This window comes from Rhamphochromis longiceps, linkage group LG7 (assembly GCF_057381845.1).
Source record: "Rhamphochromis longiceps isolate RC_006_pf linkage group LG7, R_longiceps_female_GT1.1, whole genome shotgun sequence".
Classification (NCBI taxonomy): Eukaryota; Metazoa; Chordata; class Actinopteri; order Cichliformes; family Cichlidae; genus Rhamphochromis; species Rhamphochromis longiceps.
Genome location: NC_140563.1, coordinates 9,460,196 through 9,486,115, shown reverse-complemented (window position 1 = coordinate 9,486,115; position 25,920 = coordinate 9,460,196). Strand labels below are relative to the sequence as shown.

At 39.0% G+C, this 25,920-nt stretch overlaps 1 protein-coding gene across 7 annotated transcripts in view; it reads right to left on the bottom strand.

The window, feature by feature from the left end:
• The window catches only part of shank3a (SH3 and multiple ankyrin repeat domains 3a), a 251,622-nt gene that overhangs the window by 126,344 nt on the left and 99,358 nt on the right, over positions 1–25,920 (bottom strand). For all 7 annotated transcript variants that reach the window (XR_014912524.1, XR_014912525.1, XM_085412006.1 and 4 more), the window contains 2 exons: positions 9,596–9,799; positions 5,860–5,931 (listed from right to left, as the gene is read on the bottom strand). Coding sequence is in view for 5 of the 7 variants with exons in the window: in XM_085412006.1 (XP_085268132.1) it covers positions 5,860–5,931; positions 9,596–9,799 (276 nt within the window). In the remaining 2 variants the exon portion in view is untranslated. The remainder of the gene's footprint in view (positions 1–5,859; positions 5,932–9,595; positions 9,800–25,920) is intronic.

Sequence of the window (25,920 nt, the reverse complement as noted above, 5' to 3'; positions counted from 1 at the left end):
TTGATCCTCGCTGAGTTTGTCAGTTGAGCACCACTCACTCACACTTTGGCACAGCAGTGTAACACAGAAGCAGAATACAGCACTTCACACCAGACTGCCTTAACAAGAGAAATAATTGAGTGCACGACTCATACTTGTCACTGCTTTTCTGCATCTTCATCTCATTCACCATTTTGTGTTTTGTTGTAGTTTGACACTTTTCAACAGCGCAGCAGAGGACCCTCACAACCCCGTGAATGTACAGATGATAGTAATCAAAGCCAAAAATCATGATCAATTAACTCAAAGTTTCTCTATGCAAACGCAACCAAGTTCAGTGACGTTTTTGTCCCACACATGCTTACTCTGCAATTTTTCAACATTTATATGTAAAATTCAAAACTTAGCAATGAATGCTCCAAACCTGAGGATCTATCCCATAAGGCAGGCCTTCCCAAAGTGTGGGGCCCGCCCCCTGGGGGGGCGCAGAGCCATTGCAGGGGGGGCGCGGTATGAAAGGGGGGAGGGGGGGAGGACAAAATGCTTGGACACTGCTCGGCTCCCACACAAACGCAAAGCAGGAGATGAAACATTGCTGAGTATGTTTCCAAACCAACTTCATTCTAAGCCAAAGACTAGAAAATATGGTGAAGCATATCTTCCCTTTGGCTTCACCTGCACAAGTGCCGAGGTAGGTCTCCCCTGCAGAATTAGTTTTCCCTGTGTTGGGAGCAGCGCTGGGCTGTTCAAATCACGGACAAACAGTATCCCACACTTGTTTATGTTTTTGAACTCATTTTGCACATAGAGGCATTTTTTGAAAAATGTATTGATAGCAATGTTGAATATTTTTAAAGAGGAAAAAAACCAACTACACGTAAAATAATCACACCATGATGCCTTTGCCTTTGTAAATAGAGGGACAGTAACTGCGTGTGTATATGTAAGCGTGTAAAACCTGCAGATAGTGAGATTAACAGTAACAATATTTTGTCTCTCTGCAATTCCTCTCATGTAAGCAATAACGTGGCGCACAGCATGACGTGAAAAAAGGCACATACCTTTGACGTTGCGCGACGAACTCTGTATTCCTCGTCCACACGTAAACGCAAAAAAGGAGTTTTAAAAGAATCTTAGTTTTCGGTGATTCGAAACGCCGTTTACGTGTGGATGAAACAGCTGCGTTTTCAAAAATACCCGTGTAGGTGCGGACGTAACGTAAAAGAGTTAGTAGTTTATTTTTATTACTACCTGTCATTTATTGCAGTTTACTTGTATTTGCTTAATTGTTTACTAAATGTTTGAGGTGTGAAATAAATCGCAATGGAGCAATATATGGGTGTGTGTGGTTGGAGGATGTGTTTGTGCGTGCACTGCCATGGGAACCACTGCCATGAGGCAACATTTTGCCCTCTATGTTTTTTGTTTTCTTTTTAGTGATTTTTTTAGAGTGTTGAACATTTTCAACACTAGAGAATCTTTCATATGAAATGTATCCCTGAAACAAAATGGGACACTTGCTTAACGTCCTCAAACATTAAATATTCAAGTAGTACACACAAGCACTCAGTAACACAATGTGTATAACTTTGACTACCCTATTAATAACATTTTAAAAAAAGGAAAACACAACAGATTTTTAATCAATAGCTTTAAACCACCAACTGTTACTAGGCAGTTGGGTTAGTTTCTATGATTGTGAGGATTAGCAATACAATTAAATTTTCTCATGGGATTACACAAAGCTCTGTATAATCAGCTATTAAACTGTTCTCACAAGTCTTAGTCGATTAATTGTAAAAAAAAAAAAGAGCATATCTAAGAACATTAGCCACACATTAGGGGTAACAGCAGTGCACTCCATGATCTAATGTTATGTTTTTCTTTTTTCATTAAACTGTAATGTGAAGCAGTATTTTTCAATAATGTCTGCCTGCAAGAAAAGCACATGCCAAATAACAAACATACCATTTTCTCATGGAGTTTAGTTAAAATTGAAGCTTTTTTAAAATAAATAAATAAATAAATAAAAATAAAATAAGGGTGAAAAGAAGAAAATGATGAAAACAGTTTTTCCAGAATTTCTTCCCTGCAGCAGCTCTACATCCCTCTGTAGCAGACAAAAGTACACAAACACAGTTTGAAGTTCTGGCGTTCTCTCCAGTGCAAATCTCCTGCCATCTGATGGGGTCTGATGCAAATGCATTCACGTCTCTCTCTAGTCTGCTCCACTCCAATCTACACACACACACACACACACACACACACACACACACACATACATACAGAAAACCTGGACTTCACAAGTAACTATTTACTGTCATCTCCTGCTATACCACACCTGCCACCTGCACCTGTCCACCTCAGCCTTGTACTACGAAGCCTGTTTAAGATACTCAGGATGTCTGTTTTTGTTATCTGGCTTCAGGTAACCCGACATAATGAAGCAGGCTAAGTCATCACATAAAGGTGGTTATCAGCACAATAAGTAAACCCAGGGTTTCCCATTCTAGCTAGCTCTGCAGGTTTACAGCACAAAAAAGTATTTTTGCATGCTTGCAGCCAACAAAGGAGAAAGTGTAACAGTGTTTATGTGGTATTATTCCACTTGCCACAAATATCAGTGTAATGGGGAAACAGCGCCCCGCCTCTCGGTGTGGCTGGTTAGGTGAGGCTGGCTGCAGTAATCGCTGCCAGTCTGCCGTAGCCATACGAGAGGTGAGTTGTATTTACCGCACACAATGTAGCTAAATAGTACAGACACATAAACCATGTATGATCAACTGATGGGCACCGAGTGTAATAAGTGCTTAGTGGACACATGTGCAACATCAGTTTTATGTACTTTTCATTTGTTTATTAATGTGTGAAACTGTATGCTAAAGTGGAATGCTAATGGGATGTTCTGCCGTAGTGTGCTGTGCGGAGTGGTGTGTGGCGAGCCCTTTGCACTGATACAACACTGTTGTTTGCATTCAGGAAATAAACTGGCAACGATCGATCAGAGACTCCTTGTCTTCTTAAAAACACAACACAACGCAGAGTCGAGGAGTCTGTTTGGGCCGAACTGTTGCAGCAGGGTGAAGCAGAAACTGGTTACAAAAGCAGCAAAGCAAAAGTTAATGGATGAAGTTCAATCTATATAATTTAATACTCACAGGGGAAAACTTTAGACACCACTTAAAAACTTTAGACCCTAGTCCTAGGGATCTTACAGGAATGGACATCTGATTGATCAGTGGTTGATATTTTCATGCCTTTTGATTTCCAATCTTGAACATAACTTGAAGCATGGAGATGCAGCTGGGTATGGAGGGAACCACTTCCTTAGTACTGAAAACCCATGGACAACCTTAAAGTTACCCGAAAAACCCAAATCCAGCTTCACAGAACAGGCCACAGTTGTACTCACTAAATTCCTGCTGCAAGCAATTATATCATCAGTCACCTGTGTGCACACCTGGTTCCCATTATTTCATGAATAATATTAATAGTGCCCAGCAAATATGCATGCTTTGCCAGATTATCTAGGCTGCCCAGAAGACAACATTTATCCTGCTCTTCTTTTCTGTATTTGAGACCACCTGCCTGGGCCTCACAAATGTCTGCCAACACTAGCCTTTTGGTTCTGTTTGCCACTTTATACTGTGTCTGTGAGCCTGCTGATCCACCAAGCTTAGTTTACCAAACCTGCCTTCTCTTCTGCAGTCTGTTCACATCCGGTTAGCAACATGCCCTTACACATATTTTTCAATATATGAATTAAAAGTTGCATTTCAATCACAAAAGATTTGAAATTTGATTTACCTTGCACTTATACATGCATTAAGAACATATTGTTTCTGACAAAAAATTATACTAAGTGAACAAAATTAGTTCAGGATTGCAAATCATGTTGTTTCCTGTTCTGTTTCCTAGTTGAATAGGAAATCATGCATTTTACAAAAGAAATTTCAGTTGTATTTTGACAAAAAAGCAATTATACAAGTTTGGGAAAAGCTCGGGATGAATCATACTAGTGAATGTGGCCCTATTTTTCCCCTGAATATTTTATTGTGCCACAGTAACACACAAAAGATCTAGTTTATGTTTATGTGACATCTACCATGCTTCTTTGTGTATGAGCACACTCTGTCCTTATGCAAGCATGTTAGTGCTTGACATGGCCTAAAGAGAGTACTTCAATTACACATGAATGAACCAACAAACATAAAGAGCAGCACTCTTACTTTGGCCCTCTTTTCAACCATCTCATAAAAAATTACACAATAAAACTCAACCAGAGCCTCTCAGATGCAAATACTTGGCTGACAGTACCAAGTAAGCAATTTCTAAAGTGCTTTGTTGTCTTAGTGATGTGAAACATTTCCGTTCTATAATCTTAATGGAGAATCAGTAAATCCAGCTGGAAATTATTTTGAATTTTACCTTTAAAAACACTTTTAGCACCCTGATCAGCCTGCTGGTGGGAAAACATAAAAAGGGAAAGAAAAAACGAAACAACTCTAAAATCAGATTGACAGCGATGTTTGCCAGAGAAATGCGACTACACAGGAAATTAGGCAGTAAGTACCAAGACCATGAAATGACTATTTTCAATATCCACCAGGAATAAATAACTAAAATGGAGGTATTTCATATAAACCTCTCAAAATGAAAGGGCCCCAGTAAAATTGCAAGTTTTATCACGCCAAAATTTACTAAACTATCAGCAAAAGATAATACATTTCATGTTGAGAAAATTAACCCAAATTCTAGTTGTCCTTTGCTGTCTTGCCTCCAAAACTTAAATCCAATGCGATAAAACCACATTTCCTGAGCAACTCAATCTCCCAGTGTGGCTTGAAAATATTTTCCCGAGAGCATTTTTTCTGTCTTATTCATTTGTTTATGCATAAATGCATTACATGCCAGTCTACCATTGTATACAGCGTTGTTGTCCACTTTTTAATTTGAGCTTTTATTTATGTTACAAAAAACACTTTAAAAAGGAAGCCTAATTTCTGCTATTTAATACCTAAGAAATATCAACTTTCACAGATGGTTCCAAAATATGCCAAACTGCAAAATGCATAGCTACGTCTTGACTAAAGCCTCTGTAACTTTGTTCTGTTTCATTTCAGCAGCATGAATCAGTCTGAAATGAAAAATATATATACTCTTAGTGTGTTTTCACATGTTATATTAATTGCATGTTCACTCACTATTTCCCATGATGATATAATATGCTTCCTTTGGTACTTTTAGTAAAAGCTTCTTTCAGCTGCTCCCTTATTCACAGAGGGTCGACACAGCAGATAGCTCCGCATATTTGATTTGACAGATTTTTTTTCACCGGATGCCCTTCCTGACACATCCCCGAAGAGATTTGTGTCCAACCAGGGACTTTATGTGTTAGGCAAATGTGTAAACCACAAGACTATGGAACCACAATCATACCTTTGGCACTTTCAGTATAATAGCCATATTTTCAGAAAATATGGCTTTGGACAGCTAAATATTGGTTCTTGTGACATCTCTAGTCTGTACAGACATGTGTGTACAAGGAAAATCTGAAAAAACAGAACACGGAACAAGCATGTGGGCATTACTGAATGGTCTCAACATGATTTTGGATCCTTGGCTTTGCTTCGCTTCAGCAAGATTTCAATCTAACATATGTAGACCAGTTTCATAGGCAACACTCATTGCTTCCATCATTACTTTCACCATCTAAACATAAAAAAGGACACAATTTTTCCTTGTAGTGGCCCACTGTGCCACTATGCTATCCAGTCAGTGTTTTAATTACTGTATTACTGTACCTGTATCACTGCGTTCAAAAGGTTGCACAAACAAAAAGCTTGTGGAATTGAAAACCGCACGACTGTTTGGGCTTACCTTAGTGTGGAGCTTGGACAACTGCTTTTCATCCAGGTAGGTCTGAGTGTAGACACGTCTTTTATAGCGGAACTGAAAAAGAAGAACAAATATAAGAGGCTCTTATCTCTGCTTTGCAAAAAAAATTAAAGTTATTAACTAAAATTGTCATGCAGCATCATCTGCTTAGCCTAGCTTGTGTAAAATAAATTATTTTCTATTAGTTGGTCCTATGAAATAGAAAGTGAGAGCAGAAACAAACATATTTGGACTTATTTAATAACTTTCAAAGTCATTATGAAATGAAATTTCTATCTGCAGCTTGCTGTCATCTCTTTCCAGCACTCATGTCATGTTTGTCATATATTACATCTTGCTTGAAAACCCAAAAACTGTGACTTGGAGCTTGAATATGAAACATAAATAGCTAAAAAAAAGTCTTCCAATATCAGCTAAACACCTCATGTATAGGAAAAGCACAAAAAAGACATTTTCACCATTTTTAGATAAAATATTTTCTACAGCTAGAAAATCAGATTAGAAAAGAAAAGCATAACAAAAGTTGAACTTGAACTCTGAAGGCAACCAATCAATACATTATGTAATAAAAAGTAGAAAATCTGACAAAATAAAAGTCAAAAAGTAACTACTTGACTTAAGTATAGCAGATAAATAAGTATAGCTGTACACAGAAAAGGCGATAAAGACAACTAAAATCACACCTGACAACTCCTCACAATCCTCCATGACAAGATAATAAATTAAGACCAGGCATATAAAATGAGAATCCCACAGAAGATGACTTTTTCAGAAGCAGAGCAAGAAAGTGGTCAGCAATTTGGTCGGGATCCTTGTAGCTTAACAAATATGAGACAAAATATAGCTTTTTAAAAGAAAAAAATGTATACGTTGGAGAAAGTGTGCTAATTACATGGCTTGGCATATATAGAGTACAACCAGCTATTTATAAAAGAAATGACGAATGCACGAAGGTGCTTAACCAGAAAATGTTCCAGCAGCAGATGAGGATGTGAGCACAACTATTTCAACTATTTCAGCACGTTTCCTAATATTATAACAAAGCTTCTTTGTTTTGTTTTTTATCATAAAGAAGACAGATCCAAGGCACAAGTGGTCTAGTAATCAGACAATAGGTTAGAGATGTGGCAGTGGTGAGTTCAGGTAGCATGATGACTTGAGCTTTCACTACTGCAAACTAATTCATCAAGCTTTCTGCCTCTACCATCCAACTTTGGTCAGCAGCTTTACCGGAATTTGTCAAAAGCCAGATCATTCATTAGGTCTGATGCAAACTGCTTGTTTTGTAGAAAGGTTTCACTGAACACTGACAGCCTGTAATACCTTTAAAACTTTGCGACTTTCACTGCCCAGGACTCCATGTATTTCAGGTCTCTTTGTGCTTGTGTGTGTACGTGTGTGCATGTCTGCTTCTCCAGCGATGTGTGGCATTCACCAACAGAGTAAATCCACAGCAGAGCACAGGATTTTCAGCCGCTAATCCGAACCTGTCAATCTTCTCTACACCCAACATGCCTAAGGGAATAACTGCAGGTCAATACATAGTGTTCTGGCAAAGTAGCAGCAGACACTTGTGCACACACAAACTGATCAATCCACGCCTATTGAGCTAAATTGTAAGTTTTAGGAAGTACAACCACAAATCCAGATAGAATTAGATACAGTACAGACTAGACAAACAAATGGACAAATGGCACTGACAACTTACCCACCCTGTCAGCTCTTGCATCATTTTGCCTCTTAAATTGTGTAACATCCTAAATGCTGTGTAGAATGAACATTAAGGGGTTTGGTAAAGGAACCTAACTGGTAATGCCATTGCAGAAAATTGTGTTGTTGTTTTTTTGTGATAAGCTGTGACTTCTGTAGAAGTATATGAGCTAAAACTGAGAATTTTAGAGAGAGGGTAGTAGAAAGTAGAAACATTAAAATGTGTAGACATAGTCTAGTAGAACTCCAAAATCAACGTAATTAACTTTAAATGAGTATTATTCGTCCTTAAGCTGAGACATTACACAATCTCAAGCTTGATTTGCAGTCAAGACTCTAGAAAACTAACATAGCTAATTTCATAACAAAGTTTTATAACAAAGTAACGAGACAAAAAATTCTTAATGTTTCAGGGAAGAATTTACTCTTTGGTAGATCTTTATTTCGCTTTATTTCAAGCTCTTGACATGTCACAAAATCACTGAAAACAAAGGCAGTCAGGGGAAAAAAAAGAAAGAAAACCTAGCCGTCATCTTTACACCCTTGTCTGTTAAACAGTCTCTAATTCTCTCAGATCAAAAAGCTTGATGGACAAGCACTGTAATTATCTTTGAGAGATGACAGCTGCAGCAGACAATAAACTGTCACTGACTACAGCATTATTGCCATCGGGTTTGACTGGCACATCAGAAAAAGCATACATCACACTTAAAATGATGCAGACACATGCATCCAAATGTCGCATCAGCCTGCATGTGAAGCATAAACACACATATAGACATACGACTTTTGAACAACAATGAGTTGTAATATGACTGACAAATGACATGGTGAGAAAAATGATAAGAGAAACTATTACACTGGCCTATAAACTGAATCACGCTGCCATGGGAACAAGGACCCCTCCCCGAAAAACCACAGGTGCAAGATGCTGTATTTATTATTAGGTTAAAGGGACTATGACTAAAAACACATTCATCAATATGGTTTAAAAAACAGATGTCTACAGTATGCTAGGATAAAACCTATAAAATATAACGCATCAGTATTTATATAACATCAAAACAACAGTGCACTAAAACAAAGGTAAATTAAACAAAAACTACGTGCTGTATATGAATGAATCAGCACTGTGCGCAGGCATAGTGACACTGGTGTGCAGTGTTGGCCCCTATTATGCGAAGCAAGCACCTCTCACTGTTGTGTAGCAAGATTCAGCTGCTGTGAAGTTACTGCAGACTGGAATGATTAGGTTACTCTAATCAAACATGAAGTGTCTTAATAAGCTCAGGTTTCAGTTATCCAAATGTTGTGCCCCAGAAAGGAATTAAACAAACTGTTCATGCAGCATTATGATGGCCTCTCTGGCAGTTATTAGCTAGAACAGAGCTAGAGAGGCCACTAGACTGCAGAGCCAGCGTTAAGCATGTTCAGTTTCCCAAACATATTTCTTATACCTCCAATAAAAAACGTTAAGCTCTATATATTTCATATTTCGACAGCCCTACTTCCATAACTACAGTAGTATGCATTCTTGTTGAAATCAGCTGAAGCAGCGACAACCAGCTTTTTCTGTGACATACAAAATAAATAAAACAACCATTATTGGGAACGCTGAACTGTTGTAAAATTTCCAAATTAAAACAGGATATGGACAGAGTTGTTTCATTAAGTGGTGCAGGAGGCACTGATTGGCCGGCTTGTTTGCCAGTATCAACATCTGTTGTTCAGCTTTTCCTAATAATACTCATTTTGATCGTGTGTTTAGTATTCACAAAGTGCTTTACTTAAATCATGCAAAGATAATTATTAGGACAATATATAAAATACAATAAAATATAGGAGGAATATAAAAGCATTTCTAATGTGAATTGATTTTTCACAGAGTCAAAAATCTTTTTGAAGATGTATACACGATTATGTATGGTGCTGTTGCATATACAGCTTCTTTCTCTCTTCCTATCATACATCAGTGGAAGCCTTATAAATGCACACGATCCACACCTACCTCAAGGTAAGGTACAGGAGCAATAGATGGGAAGGGGTATTCCCTTAGCCGTCTCTCCTCATCCAGAAACTTGCCAGCCCTGCCGTTGTATGCCGGCTGGAATAGGCCATAGTTTAATACATCCTTCAGGCTCTGGTTGAGAGTACACAGGATTCGCTGCTTGGACAGCCAGATTGGAGCATCCACATTGAATTTTAAACACTTCTGCAGAGACAAGAGTAAAAAAAGGGAAGAAGGTTAACTTCACGGCATGTTTAAACATATCACATACTGCACTTAAGCGGAATTAGGAGACTGATATGTAACATATAATAAGAACATATAACATTAAATATAAGGACCTGTTTCATCACAGAGACATACATTGGATGTCCAATATCATAAGAATAAGAAAATGCCAATTCACATACAGTACTGTACAAGAATCTTAAACCAAACCTGATTTCTTTCTACTTTTCTACTTTGCTCCCAAGAAGCCAAACTTACATATATATTGCATATATATAAGAGCTGATGAGAAAAGGTATAAAAAATCTAGATTGTATCTTTAGACACTTTGTTACTAGCAGCCTATCGCAAAAAAAAAAAACCCCACATAATTTGTTCCCACTTTCTTAGTGAAATCAAGGAAAACATAGCACAGTTTGACATAAAATAGTATTTTTGCACCAACAAGGTGAAGTCCAAAACAGCTATTAGATGAAAACTTGACAAATCTCTTCATGGTGTGCAGTTTTCCTAAAACATGTGAGGAAACTGGACAAGTGGAGGACACAAGAAGTAGCCTAAAAAACTTTCTGCAGTAAAAGAACAAAATAGTATTTCAAAGTCATGTCCTTTAAAAAGATCCAGCAATGACCTGCAACACAAGATCTCAGAGATGCCTCATCAGAAAGAGTCTCAGTGGAAATGTAGCTGTTAGGAAGCCATGTCAGGAAGGGAGTGAACCAGGGAGAAAAGGTGTGCCAAGTTACACAAGAACTGGAGTAAAATTTAGTGGCATCAGGCCTTTTGGATTTGTAAATACTAATGTAAAGTTTTGAATTCATACCACCGTCAACAAATACAGAGGAGGTTAGAAGGGAGGGACAACACTGAATGTCTACAGTTATCTGTCACACATGGTGGAAGCTCTGTTATGGTTTGAAAGCTGCATTTCAGTGGTGTTGGAGATCTTGTCAAAATTGAACACAGAAAAATACCATCGGATTTGAATCCACCATACAATACCATCTGGAAAGCAATGAGGACTTTGATCCCAAACACTCAGCCAATGTAGTAAACGCATACCTGAACAGAAAAACACAACAGAGGAAGATTAGGTGTGGACTGACATCCCAAAAGCCTGGACCTAAACATTTCTGAAGTAGTGTGGGATCATCTTCAGTGAGAATGGAACAAAAGAAAGCCAACATCCAAAGAAGAGCTTTGAATGCAATTCAAGAAGCCTGGAGAACTATTCCTGAAGGCTACTCAAAAGAAACTACAGGAAAGCTTGCCTGATAGAGTTCAGGCTATGTGTGTACAGATGGCCATTGTATTGTATAAACTCAGTTTTGCCTTATGTACTGTATCTCCATATATATTTCTACCTTTCATTACATAATTGCACCCACCTCCCCATTTTCTCAACAAAATATAAAGGGTTGGCTCAAGATTTTGTGCAGTAATTTAAGTATAGTAATAGCTTCAGAATTACTTTTGAGACTTTTCTTCGAAAGGTCATCTTAACAGTCAGTGGTAGTTACCAGTAAATAAAACTAGAGAATAATAGGCAAAAGCTCTCACAGAAAGCCTTTATTTTGCTGACATCAATTTTTCAGAAACTTCTGGTGTCACGCCTGAGGTAAAAGCCAGGTTTTTTAATATAATATGCAATTCACATAGGTATGGTGGCTTTTCACAGTTATATATTACTGTTCACCCTAAGAGCCTGTGGTAGTTAAAGTAAACAAAACTAAGCAGAATTTCTTACACATAAAGTCGACATCCATTTTTCAGCAACATAATGTTGTGTCAACACGTGAATGTGCATTATTTATTATTCTAGGAAAAATGAAGCAAGGCAGTATGTAACTGCTACACCAACAGCAGCAGGAGTTCTGTTTTTAGTCATAAATGCAAGAGTTCAAAGGTTCTGATGCCTGTGGGAAAGATGTGGAAAAACAATCCACTCTGCTGATTTCTGTGCTCTGATAAGCAACCGCATATATATGCAATACATACTGTATACAGTGGAAATCTGCCTCTTAGGCATAAACTTCTCCTGTCTAAAAAAAAAAATCTCAAAAATTGTAAACGTCTGCCAACTGTTAATTAAAACTCAAATATTGGCTAGTTAACAGTATATGCAGTGCTATGCAACCAACTTCTCCAGTGTGCAAATGTGTATGGATATTGTGGCAGGTTCAAACACCTGCAGAGCCTAAGCTATAAATGGCACAGAGAGCAGAGAAAGTACCAAACCAATAAGTGATAAATCAATAATTCCTGCGTGCAATATAAACTCCAAACCTCAGCTCTAACCCATTCAGCATCACTGTATTTCTGACAGTGAGATGAAAATGTTAACAATAAAATCTTCTAACAGCAACACATCACTAACAACAACCACACGTAAGTGTCAAAATGCAGAGGCATATTAGTTAATCTCTTTAATATTCTGAGTTTGGCAAAGTAATAAATGAGTCAAAAATGAAAGTGCAAACATTACAGTAGTTGCAGAAGCAAAGACACACGGTAATGCAAAATTCAGAGATATAGGAATCCTGGTTATAAAATATTAAACAACGTGTTTAATATTACTGAGTTATACCACGTTTTTCATGCATTGCTCCAAAGTTCAACTAAATCAGCTGAATCAAAATCACACGGGCTTTGATGGGACCTTATCATTCTACAGTCTTGGCCTGCATGATGTGCTCTGTGCTCAGCTCAACCAGCAGAATTGCAGAGGATGTGCCTGAACCAGAGGTATTACTGCTACAGACCATTTAACAGTTTAAGAATTGGCTTGTCCCCAGTGTGTAAGACTTTGTAACCTTAAGAAGTAACTGAAGAAAATATTTAAAAATGGCAAATTGCTATTGATAATGCTGTTGATTATTGAATTTAAATGGTAACCCTCAGTTACGTCAAGAGAATCAGATGAGGAAAAATATTGGTTCTGTCTACCCTGAATTGATCTGTCCTACTTTATATACCAGGTGACCATATCAATGGTTTTTGAAGCCAGCAAGTCATGATATCATTTAACCAATTATTCTTAGGTTGATAATTGTTAATAGGTTATTTGGATTCCTTATTAAGATCTGTTAAATAAAGGTCTGGCTATATGAGGTCAATAAATAAAACTATTACTAAAATTTATATCCCTCTAGCTATCCAACAAGTTGTACTTTTTACTGTACCAATCAATCCAGCAATCCACAGCTAACCTGGGATTTCCAAGGAAAGAGGTCCCCTTTCAAATTCTCTACTATTTGGCTTTACTATGCGTTTTCTTCTTTCAAAACAGTCGGGATTTTACCATCAAGGTCTCTTTAGTTAATCGCTTTGGTATTGCTTTAAGGGGAATATTTGTTGGCAACTATTCATTTCATCATTAAATGTAAAGTTTAAAACAACGGTTACAGTTATTTCTGTCATGATCCTTTGGTTTTATATCCAGTGTTTTCAGTTTTAGACTCGCTCTTCTGTTTGATGTTTTCTGTTTGACTTTGTTGTTGTTTTGAGTTGAATATGATCTTTTCTTAGGTTGTGTTTTCATTTTGATTTTGTATCCATAGTTTTCTTTCTTGGTTATTCTTATGTTCTCCATGCCTAGTCGCTGTTTCTGTTATGTTTCCCATGTTTAGTTAGTTGTTGTCTTTGTCTTTACTTTGGTCTGTCAAGATCCATCTCAGTGGTTAGGCTTCCTGTTTTATTTTGATAATCTCTCATCTCATGTGCATTATATTCAGTTTTGTTTCCCCTCATGGTAGTTAATTCATTTTGTTCACCTGCACCTTGTTTTCACCAGCTGTGTGCCTGATTACCTCATGTGTATTTAAACCCTCGGTTCTCCTTAGTTTTTTGATGCATTGTACTGTTTGTCTGCATAAGCATTTTCCTTGTGTATTACCTGCTTTGGATTATTTTTGAACCCCACTTTCCTCAGTCATCTGGATTTGCTGCCTCACCTAAATAAAGGTATGTTTTTTGTTTCTTAAATCCTGTCCTGTTTTCTGCTTTTTTGGGTCCAGATTTTCCATAACCATGACAAAACAATGCAACCACACTGGACCCAGCAGGCATTGCAATAGCGCTAGGTGATGAGTTATGGGAGGAGTTCCAGAGATTTGTTAAAATTTCTAAATGAATTAGGACTCTACTGATGTTGGAGTCGAAGGCCCGTTACCACCAACCCTGGCCTCCAACCCAAGCTGCCAGAGGGTCTCTGCCTCTCCTCAGTCTCTGCCGCTGGCAACGGGGCAAACCTCGAGAAGTTCTTTGTCTCCTCCCATAACTCCACTGGCCATATGGCCAGCCTCCTGAGCCACTCCACAGGCGATGCTGGCCACATCCTGGACCGAGCTTTTGTGGCCGACTCAGTCTCCTGAACTGGTGCGTCACCCCATGGCCAGGTCATGTTGGACTCAGAGACATTGTATGTTGGTTCTGTTTCAGGCTGTAATTTATTTTTCATCAAGAGCTTGGATTACTGAGGGGTTAAGATTAATTCCTGTTGGAATTAACTGAATTTTGCAAAGAAAGGCTCACATGGCTCTTTATTTGTTTTGAACAAAACCTCTAGGATTCGCCTGAGTCTGGGCACAATTATATCACTGATCAGAAGGAACAGTATTTCCATGCTGCACACTACCCCAACACAAAGGAATGACAACAAAAGTCTTCCCTAAAAACTGAAAGAAAGAGACATTTACTGCACTGCTTGAGTTGAGTTTTTTCTGATGTATTAAAAGAATAATAATAATAATAATACCATTTTAGACTGTGATAGGTAGGGATGGGTACCGGTGTCCGGTGCCATGATGGCACCGGTTCTGACATAAACGGTAGTAACCAGACCGAAAAGCAACGCACATTTCGGTGCTTTATTTCGGTGCTTTTTTTTCCTGAGCTGTGATACACTTCTAGCCAATCATTTTACGTTTCCGAGGATAGTAGGCGGGGCCAGGTACGTACGTTCTGTTAGAGCAGAGCTACAGATTAAAAATGCCCAAGGCGAAGCGGTCGAAAGTCTGGCTGTACTTCACAGCAAAATATGCAAACTCAGCAGCCTGCAACAAGTGCTTTAAGCTGATACTGTGATACTGTCAAATCCGATTAAACAGCTGGCGACGCATAGCGTTTTTTTAAAAAGCCGAGAAATGCGCCGTATTTGATAGCTTGCTGCGAGACCTCACACCGTGCACGTCGGGTGGGTTGCCAGTTATCGGACCCGGAGCAACATCCCCCAAAAACCCGAAGAATAGAGTCCTGCCCCCTAGCCCTGCCAGTGTAGCAGAAATGATGATGGCAGCAGCCGTTCTTCTCTGCATGAGTAGCTTCATGTTGTTCTGTGTAATTTACGTTGAGTAGGCTAACCACGTTATTACATTAATGCAGGTAAGGTGAACTAGCAAACATCATCATAGCTACATGCGGCTGTCTTCTTGTTTGATGGCAGATACTCCCTTCACCCTGGCCAAAAAGGCTAAAATGACCAAAGAAAAAGTGGAAAACAGTTAAACATGAGAGGTTTTTGGACAAAGTTTGTGTTTTTTCCCATTGATTAAGCACTGCTTCCAGCCAAGAGTGATACCATATATGCCACATAGCTGCAGAAAAGGCACACATTGTTATCTTTTTACAAAAAAACCCAGCTGAACATGAGAGGTTTTTGGACAAAGTTTGTGTTCTCCATTCTTTAAGCACCGGTTCGAGCACCGTTTAAGCACCGGCACCGTTTCAAAAGTACCGATTTGGCACCGGTATCGGATAAAACCTAAACGATACCCATCCCTAGTGATAGGTATTCTATTATTGAACCAAATACAACCGAATATATCAGCCATAACAGCAACTTTGTTAAGGGTAAATTTAATATGCTAGAAAATCACTTTAGGGCCGCAGCTCGTATGCCAGTCTAGTATGTCAGGCTGACCTAAGTCTGCGGAGAGCTTCTAATAAAGCACAGTTCTACACACAAAGTTTGTATGAAGGCACATTGTATTATTTATCATAGAAATGCTTTTAGCAAGGAAAATGATGTGGCCAAAGCTTGCAGGCTATGATTTTGAGATGCACAATGGGAATACTGCATTACTGTCATTGATTGATTCAACAGTTTTACCAAATTTCATAGAATTAAATAAGAATCACCTAACCTTTTCTAAGCTCATCATGCCCATATGGAAAAGAAATAGTAAAAACTTCTAAAAGACTTGCATAAGATGTGGCCTACTTCATATAGTGAATCATATAAGGCTTATATGATTTACTCATGAATAGGGATGGGTACCGGAATCCGGTGCCATTATGGCACCGGTTCTGACATAAACGGTAGTAACCAGACCGAAAAGCAGCACACATTTTGGTGCTTTATTTTGGTACTTTTTTTCCTGAGATGTGATACACTTCAGATTCTAGCCAATCGTTTTACGTTTCCAAGGATAGTAGGCGGGCCCAGGTACGTACGTTCTTTTAAAGCAGCGCTACAGATTAAAAATGCCCAAGGCGAAGTGGTCAAAGTCTGGCTGTACTTCACAGCAAAAAATGCAAACTCAGCAGCCTGCAACAAGTGCTTTAAGGTGATACTGTGCAAAGGAGGTAACACCTCGAATCTGATGAAACACCTGGCGACGCATGGCGGGGGTTTTTAAAGCCGAGAAATGCAGCGTACCTACTACGGGTGTGGTGCCTGCTATCGGACCCAGAATTAGCAACCTCCCCCAAGAACCCGAAGACGAGAGTCCTGGCCCTCAGCCCTGTCAGTGTAGCAGAAATGATGACGGATGATGGTGGTAGCAGCAGCCGTTCTTCTCTGCATGAGTAGCTTAATGTTGTTCGTGTGTAATTTACATTGAGTAGGCTAACCACGTTATTACATTAATGCATGTAAGGTGAACTAGCAAACATCATCATAGTTACATGCGGCTGTCTTCTTGTTTGATGGCAGATGCTCCCTTCACCCTGGCCAAAAAGGCTAAAATGACCAAAGAAAATTGGAAAACAGTTGAACATGAGAGGTTTAGGACAAAGTTTGTGTTTTTTCCATTGTTTAAGCACTGCTTCCAGCCAAGATTGATACCATATATGCCCTATAGCTGCAGAAAAGTCTAACATTGTTATCTTTTTACAAAAACCAGCTAACCATGAGAGGTTTTTGGACAAAGTTTGCGTTCTCCATTCTTTAAGCATCGGTTTGAGCACCGTTTAAGCACCGGCACCGTTTCAAAAGTACCGGTTTGGCACCGGTATCGGATAAAACCTAAACGATACCCATCCCTACTCATGAAAGTGGCCACTTTCTCATTACTTTTATATATTGTTTTAGTAAGTATCCAAAACATACAAGTTTCATTTATATAATTTTTCAAGGGATCTTATATCTGTTTTCACTTTTGTATGCTTTTCATACAAGTTTCACACAAGACAGATACAAACTTTATAAGATTTCTATATATCTTTTCCATATGTGTGGACTGCTACTGCGGCCCATTTAAGATGCACAAATAGTAATCCACCATGCTTAACAGTTTAGTTGGTTTTGTGTGCAGTACTATTTTCATCCTTTTAGCTTTTGCACATCATCCACGTAGCCTTTTCCAATATTAAGATGGACACTTTCTGGAAACACAGTTGTATTTAAAGACATCTACTTTATCATAAGACTGCATTTCTGTCACATAAAAGCATGGTTGAGGCAAGAGCGGGTAAAAAGATGAGGTCTTGAAGGGTTTTTTTTTTTTGGTTTTTTTTTACTAGAAACAAAACAAGATGGAGTGCACACAAAATTAAATCAAATTATAGTTTGTGTTACTTTTTTGTATCGCTTTTTGACTCGAACAAAACAACATACAAAACAGAAAACGTCTGTACAACTACCCCATTGTTAAATCAAGGGGAAAAAAGCCTGGGTCTGTGGAGTTTAAAGGGCATCGACCGAAGCTCTTCAAGAGTGACTTAATATACCAACTGACATCCTTCAGAGTCTTTCAGTCATGCTGCTAAGAAATGAACTGAACAGAATCTTGAAAACTGAACCAGAACTATTGCAGGTGATGCACAAAGTGGTTAATGTAATAATATATAATGTTGCGATTACTGCAGTTTAGTTTTGTGTCCATTCAAAATCTGCTATTTAAGGTGACTATATATCTGCAATTTACGTGAAAATTTAAAAGATCAGATCCACAGTATCCATTAGTCTCATTGCCAAAAACTGGACAGATAAAGTGAATAATACTCTTGTCGTCAACAGAAGCTGATTTACTGTGGCTGACTGTAAAATGCTTTTATTTGGCCTCTGATGGACTGTATGGCTGTTGCTGAGCAAGGTTCTGGAACTGAACCCTTCTTATTGTTAGTGCTTTTATAAGCTGTGCATATGCCAACCTGAAATACCAAAATTATTCATAAATCCATTAGAAGAATTATTTTTATTATTGTGAGTGTTACGTCCCCACATAAAAGCTAGGCGATGAGGGTGGGGGACAGTAACAGTTGCATCCGGGTGAAATGAAAAGAACGCCAGGCAGAGGTATTTAACACAAAATAAATCTTTATTATAATCAAATACCTCAATAATCATATAAATGGTAACAACAAAAAGAGACAGCACTGCTGCTTTAATGATAAATCAGACAGGTCAACCCAAAGAGATAGTGACCACTTCAACAAAGGAAAACAACTATAAGGCTTCAACAGAAAAAGACAGCAACGCAGGCCAACCCAGGCAGGCCAAACAAACTAATGGAGGCTGCCATCACTTATGGGAAACCACCGCTCAGTTAAGCACTACTCACAAAGAGCCACACACAGTGGGGCTGGTCACACACAGCAGGCCGTTTCCATACCTAAACCAGTATTCACACACTGACCAGCACAGAGGACATCCACCAGAAGCCTCTCCCACCTCCACACTGCTCTTCTCCAGCTTATATCACCTCTGAGGGTAATTGGTGGTAAACGAGGGCAGATGAGCAGCAGGTGTGTCCTAAAGGAGAAGGCAGGGGCAGAGAGAGACAAGGGGAGGGGCAAGAAAGAAGGAGGAGGAGAGGGAGAAGACAACACCATGCCCACACACTCCCACAGCCTCACAGGATGTAACAGTGAGGAATGATTAAGAGAAATATTGTGTTCATTTGACATATCACAGGTTGCACAAACACACACACACGCACATGCCCGCCTATGCATAGATCATATCACCAGGTCTTAAACTATTATTACTTTTCTGTTGCCACTTAAAACAAAGGTCCCTCAAAGTTTCACAGAAATCTAGATGACAAATATCAAAGAATGAGTCCTCTTTGCTCCTCAGCTTTGAGCTGCAATGCAGTTCCAGACTGAATATCAAAATGAAACCAATGAGAGCAAAAGAAAGAACATAAGTGCAGTAGAAGGAGACAAATAGCCATTGAATTGGGAGGTAGAAAAAAACAGCAGGATAATGAAAAATGCCTCCACACAATAAGAACCATAGTGTGCAATTATTGAGAATATGCAACTCTGTGTGTGTGTGTGTGTGTGTGTGCGCGCGCGTGCGTGCGCATATCTGCCTAGGATTAGGTGGTAGAAAATATACATTATATATTATATTAAAGACCTCATAGTACCATATCATTCCATTAGAGCACTTTGCTCTCAGACTGCTGCCTTACTTGTAGTTCTTAGGATGTTTAAAAGTAGAATGGGAGACAGAGCTTTCAGGCCCTTCTTCGGTGGAACCAGCTGCCATTTTGGATTTGGGAGACAGACACTCTCTCTACTTAAGATGATCAAAAAGGAACTTTTTAAACCTAAAGCTTATACATAATTAGGGTTGGAGCAGGTGACCCTGAATCCACCTTTAGTTACACTACAATAGATCTAGGCTGCTGGGGGCTTCCCATTATGCACCGCATGTTTTTCTTCACTCACCTTTTTCGCTCACTATATGCTTATACACCAGTATGCATTTAATCTCTGGCTCTCTTCCACAGTGTGTTTTTATCTTATCTTCCTCCCCTCACCTCCAATCTGCCGCACCGGATGTTGCGCCGCCCCAAGTTTCTGCTGTAGGTTTCTTCCCATTTAAAGGAAGTTTTTCCTTTCCACTGTCACCAAGTCTTTTGTTTATAGGGTCTTGCTTGATTGTTGGGGTTTTACCTCTATTATCGTAAGGTCTTAAACTTTCTTTCCAGAAAACTGATTCATGATATGACAGCTAGTGACATGTCCCATGATACGGCTAAACATTTCATCTAGTAAAGTACACATTACTGGTACTGTGTTAGTATTTTGGCTCACGAACTGCTTAATTCTTCTTACATTTAACATGTTTCTAGAAAATTACTCATTTTGTGACATGGGACAGATGAGTACACTGTGGTCATAAAGGAATGGGCATAAAAAGAAAATATCCATGAAAATATCTCCCACACCAATTACAATACGGCTACCATTCTGAGCTATTGAACCAGGGCAGGATAAATCCATACTTTTATTTTGTATATGCTAGATTTTGAGCCTACTATCTGAGTGCCGCAACAGAAACAGAGCTTCATCAGAGCAGATAATAATTTTGCAGTCTTTTCCTGTCTGATTTTGGTGAGCTCATGCAAACTGTAGCCTAAGTTTCTTGTTCTTTACTGACAAGAGTTGCACCTGGTGTGGTCTTCTGCTGCCATAGACCATCGGCTTCAAGGCTTGATGTACTGTGCATTTAGAAATGCTCATTTGCATACCTCGGTTTGACCAAATGGTTATTTGAGTTGCCGTTGTCTTGCTATAAACTCAAAGCAGTCTGGTCATTTTCCTCTGACCTCTGGCATCAACAAAGCATTTGTACCTAGAGAACTGCCGCTCACCAAATATTTTCTCTTTTCTGACCATTCTCTGTTAACCTTACAGAAGGTTGTGTGGGGAAAACCCCAAAAGATCAGCATTTACTGCAATACTCAAACCACTCTGTCAGCAGTTATACAGGGGCAGTAATAACTTAGAAACACCTCTGCACAGGAATTCAAGATGCTGAAACACCCATTAGGCAGATTCTGAAGTGGATTGGAGCAATGTGAGCCACTACTAGTTTGTCATTCTCATACTCTTGACATCTTATCTTCGTCTTGATATGTGACTGTTGCCAGCTGTTGCTCCTGCTGTCCATTGTCATCATATAGTATAAAATGTGTTTTAAAAGACAAAACTAAATAAACGCTCAGCATGACTAAAAGAAGTCATGCAGATTGAATACCCAGCTGCTGACTGTTTCTAAACGGAGGGGAACTGGGGAATGATCCATAAGAAGCAGAAAAAGACAGAATGTATAATTGGTGAACTATGAATGAACTGTTTATTCCCAAAGTGTAATATATATATTATACTTGATCATTTGAAGCCTCTTTACGGCTAAATCATCAAGAATATACTAGGAAAAACTTTGAAAAGCCCTGTGTTACATTCATACACTTGGGCAAGAATGTGACAGTCTGCCTCCATCAATACCTATCTTCTGCTGCCAAATGCCTTGCACATTGCATTTAGACCAAGTTGTTTTCGACAACCCTCTCACAGTATATCTTTTGGTATTCAGAGTATTGCTGGCAATGGTTTTAACATAGGCATACTTAACAACAATTGAACATATTGACATTCAGTGTGATTGGTGCAATGGGGTTAGCAATTATTTGCCCGTTGGGTTTTGGAAAGACAGATGTTTAATTCATTAAGAAGAAAATAGCAAGGTCATTGGTAATGGTTCAGCATCAGATCTCCTTTCACATTATTCATGCAACAAATTATTTTCAGTGATTAAGCTAATCAGTCAGTTATATTTTTAATTAATTCTATGAAATTTCAACAGTGAGAGAATGCTGTACTATTCATGATTAGGAAAACTTAAGCTGTTCAAAAGACTCCAATAGGAAGTAGAAACCCACACAAAAGCACCAAATAATGCAATTTAAGAATGTAAAGGCTAGAAACGTATAACGCTATCACCATTTTTGCGTGAAGCACGACTCAAACGAGAATGAGCGAGGATCAGGAGCTCTTATGATTCCTCCCCAGCCTGAGGAAATTTCATTTTTTCACTTCACTGCTGAAGGTTCCTGTATGGCAACAGCAAACACTGACAATACGCCAAGCTTACTTATATAAAATTATCTAACATACATCTGATTACCAAAAGTGCAGAAACAAATCATCCGAATGGGCATGCATCTAGTTTTATTATCTGGTTTAGCCCAAAGAAACTTTACTTATGATATGAGTTTGCTAAGGGTGACCATGCCAAATGTACTTTCCATGCTGATTTTGCACTCTGGTGCTTAACTACATCACATTCCTTCATGATGGAGACAGTGGTAGAGTGCAAGTCCTCAAAGCCCAACTATAAGCCCCAACTATAAGTCCCTACAAGGCCAAAAATCAATATTGGATGCCTTCAGTGATGATCTCCAGGCCCTCAGGCAGCACTATACTAAAAACGGGTTTGATTCTGATATTGGTGGTGCCAATGGACCTGGCAGCTTGCACATCTGGAAAGGCATCATAATTGCTAAAAGATATACAGGTTTTTAAGCAACATATCCTACCATCTAGATGATTTTTTTTTTTTCAGGAAATTCCTAAATACCATCATAAAAGTACACCAAAGAATTTCTTTGAGCAGCTAGATTCCTATATTAGACAAGAATGGGAAAACCTTCCTCCCCCAGAAGTCCAGCAGCTGGTCTCCTGGCATAGTATACAGAAAAATCTGTGCCAGATATGGCCTGGAAGTCCCGAGGTCAAAATGGGAGACGCCCAGGGCTCAGAGAAGAGCTCGAGAAGATGTGGAGGGTGAAGGTAACAGTGGTCCCTTTGGTAATCGGAGCACTAGGTGCAGTGACTCCCAGGCTAGGCAAGCGGCTCCAGCAGATCCCAGGAACTACATATGAGATATCTGTCCAGAAAAGCTCAGTCCTAGGAAAAGCTAACATACCGTGCAGGAGCCTCAAGCTCCCAGGCCTGTGGTAGAGGACCCAAGCTTGAAGGATAGACCGCCCGCAGGGGTGAGAGGGGATTTCAATATATATGTATATATATTCCCAATACATCAAAATAGAATGTGATCTGTTTAGTTCATGGTGCCAGTGACAAACCAGTCTGGTGTAAAGTGCAAACTCTGATACCATCAGTCAGTGTGTCATGTTGTATGGTTTCGAAATACCGGTGGAAACATGAGCCAGTTTGCTAGATAACAAGGTGCCAAGAATCCTGAACAAGTTCAAGAAGGAGAAATAAACTATTAAAAAAGGGGTCAAAGTGATGAGTCATATGTGCTGTCTCTATGGCCTGGTCTGTTTATCTATGTGCCGCCATGTCAAACTCATTCACAATCTGGATGAGATCAGACACACTGGGATATATCATTCTTCTATTTAATCTCCTTCCTGTCTTCACACCCTTTTAACTAAGCCCTTGATCTTTTGACTGTCTAAATTAGAGATATTAAGTGAAAAATTATGGGAAAAGAGAAGATAGGCCTGAAGGAAGAGATGAGACACAAACTGTAGGTCACATTTTGTGGGCTATGAAGGGGCAACGAACAAAGGATGCATGAAGGAAGACAAAAAAAGGCAGCATGGTTTCAATTAATCACTGTTTTATTATGGCCTAAAAGCTAGACGTGGCACACTGCGTCTTAAGATGTTGAATCTAAATAGGTTACAAGTTATCTAAGAAATAATGCTAAATATAATATAGCAAATTGTTTTAGAATAAAGTGTGGGAAACACTTGTATATGCCACAGAAATCTGGCAAAATGCATTACATGCTTAACAACATTCAGAAAAGGGCATATAGGTTGAGCACATTTATCTGAGTCAGAAAAAAAACCAAGCCCATTTGGACTCAAGTTCAGGTACAGTAAGTGCAAACAGGTTGAGTAAGTGTCAGTAAGCACAAGCACACCTTGCATCTTTCAGTATCTGAATTCAAAGTCCAAAAGTGTCTTACTAATTAAGATGTATTGTTTGTGTGTGTTTTTTGAGATTATGTAAGGGAGGATGATGCATGCAGTAGGCCATGACTGTAGTATCTCTAAAGGAACAGATGGCATCCAGTCTGAATAGAAAGAGACAAGTCATTGTCGTTGCCTTTTAGCACAAAGTGATGCATCGACATAGAAGAGAAAGATGCAGTTGTGTAGTTGTGAAGTGAAGGGAAAGAAAAAGGAGTGCAGAGATGATGGAGTGTAATGACTCTCACACAGCCCTGTCTCCATCTCCCAAGACCTCTGGCTGTCGCTGCCCAGATGACATATGCACTAATTAACGCTGCTGAGCCTCCTACTGGACGCAGGGAGAGCTACGGGTCCTGTCCAGTATCCTAAAGGTTTAGTGTAAAACAGCGCAACTAACATGTGTTTGTTCCATTATAAACAAGATGATATATGGAATCGGTTTAATACGTGAGTTCAGTCACCAGATACTACTGTGTGGTACTTATGTTTACTTGTATGCTTGCAATCAACTACATGCAAGCTTAGGTTTTTGGGATACACTAAATGACCAGCCTCTGACTGACTATTATACCTCAAAGTCACCCTGTAGATCTGTTAGCCAGGTTCTCCATCATCTCTGTATAATAGTGTATAATAACTGCATAATGTTTCTCTTGGAAATGAGATTTAAATCTCCACGAGACTTTTCATCTGGATAAATAAAAGATAATAAACATTCATAATGTGCATCTCCACCTGTTCCCCAAGTTCATTTTGAACCCTAAATAGGAAAAGCAATTGTATAGGAATTTCTTTTACTTATGTATTAATCACATTATTTTATTGTATAATGCCTTGGTGCCACTAGGTTTTTAAGCATGTTTCACACTCATACTATAAGACAAATGGTAGCGGTCTAGTAAGGAAGTTGGGGGAAGCAGACAACTCCACAGGAAGAGCCTTTTGTCTCTTGGAGGACTCTGGGAGGTGAACCTTAAGGTGTGAAACAGCTGTGTACTGCCTTTTGTTCCTGGAGAAGGTATTATGGTATGTTAGAGTCAGAGAGACTCTGCTGACCGTCTGCCCCGCGGTCATGTAGGCTCTCCACAAGCTCGGTTGTCTGTTCTTTGTGTGTTTTGATTAAAGAATGTTAGCTACCGCTCACCGCTCGTCTGCAGGCTTTATTTAAATGGAAAACTTCCACAAAATAATATATGTTGCTAAGCAATAAATCCTACCAATATCACTAATAACCACTTTAAAAGCTAACTGGTTATGTTTATAGTGCTTAACAAATTTATTAGACAATCTGCTACAATAACAAGAAAATTCTCAATAATTTGGAAATCTGTCAAGATGAAGAATTACTAAATTCAGTGAATTTAATTCAAGATTATTCTCTGAGAAGTCAAAAATGATTCAAGCATGGGAGGCATTTAACTGTGGGGTTCACTGTGTGTAAGTTATAGTGTGCACTGAAATGTAAACCCAGGTGTCATGGACCTAGAACAAGTTAACCAATGAAATCGAAAGGCCTGTGTATCTGTACATCTAGGCTTTTGCTAAACTGTATTGAATGAATTTGCACATTCTCAAATTGCTTCTACTTAAAAAACCCAAAACAGTAGCTTTCAATGATGTAAAAACTTGTGACAAGTTAAGTTGTAAAATTATAGAGGAAAGCTGTTAAAAACTTACACGTATTACATTCAAGCCAATACTGGAGACCTTTGAAAGTTGTATCATCGTAGTGCACAAACAATAAAGAACAGAACTATAATCATTACAAACAATCAACACTAAAGGTACCCGTCAGCTGCATTTTGAAATAGTTTCATATAATTTAGTGCTGTGACTTGGCTCTTTTTAACAGGTGAAATGCTGTATTATTAACAATTCATTTTCTTTATCACTTGACTAATTACAGAGTCAGCTGAAATTAACTATAAATTAATTTAGTTAGTTTAATAGGCTCGCACTGGAACGGTTCGCAGCCGAGTGTGAAGCAGCGGGAATGAGGATCAGCACCTCCAAGTCTGAGGCCATGGTTCTCAGCCGGAAAAGGGTGGAGTGCCCACTCCGGGTCGGGGATGAGTTCCTGCCCCAAGTGGAGGAGTTCAAGTATCTCGGGGTCTTGTTCGCGAGTGA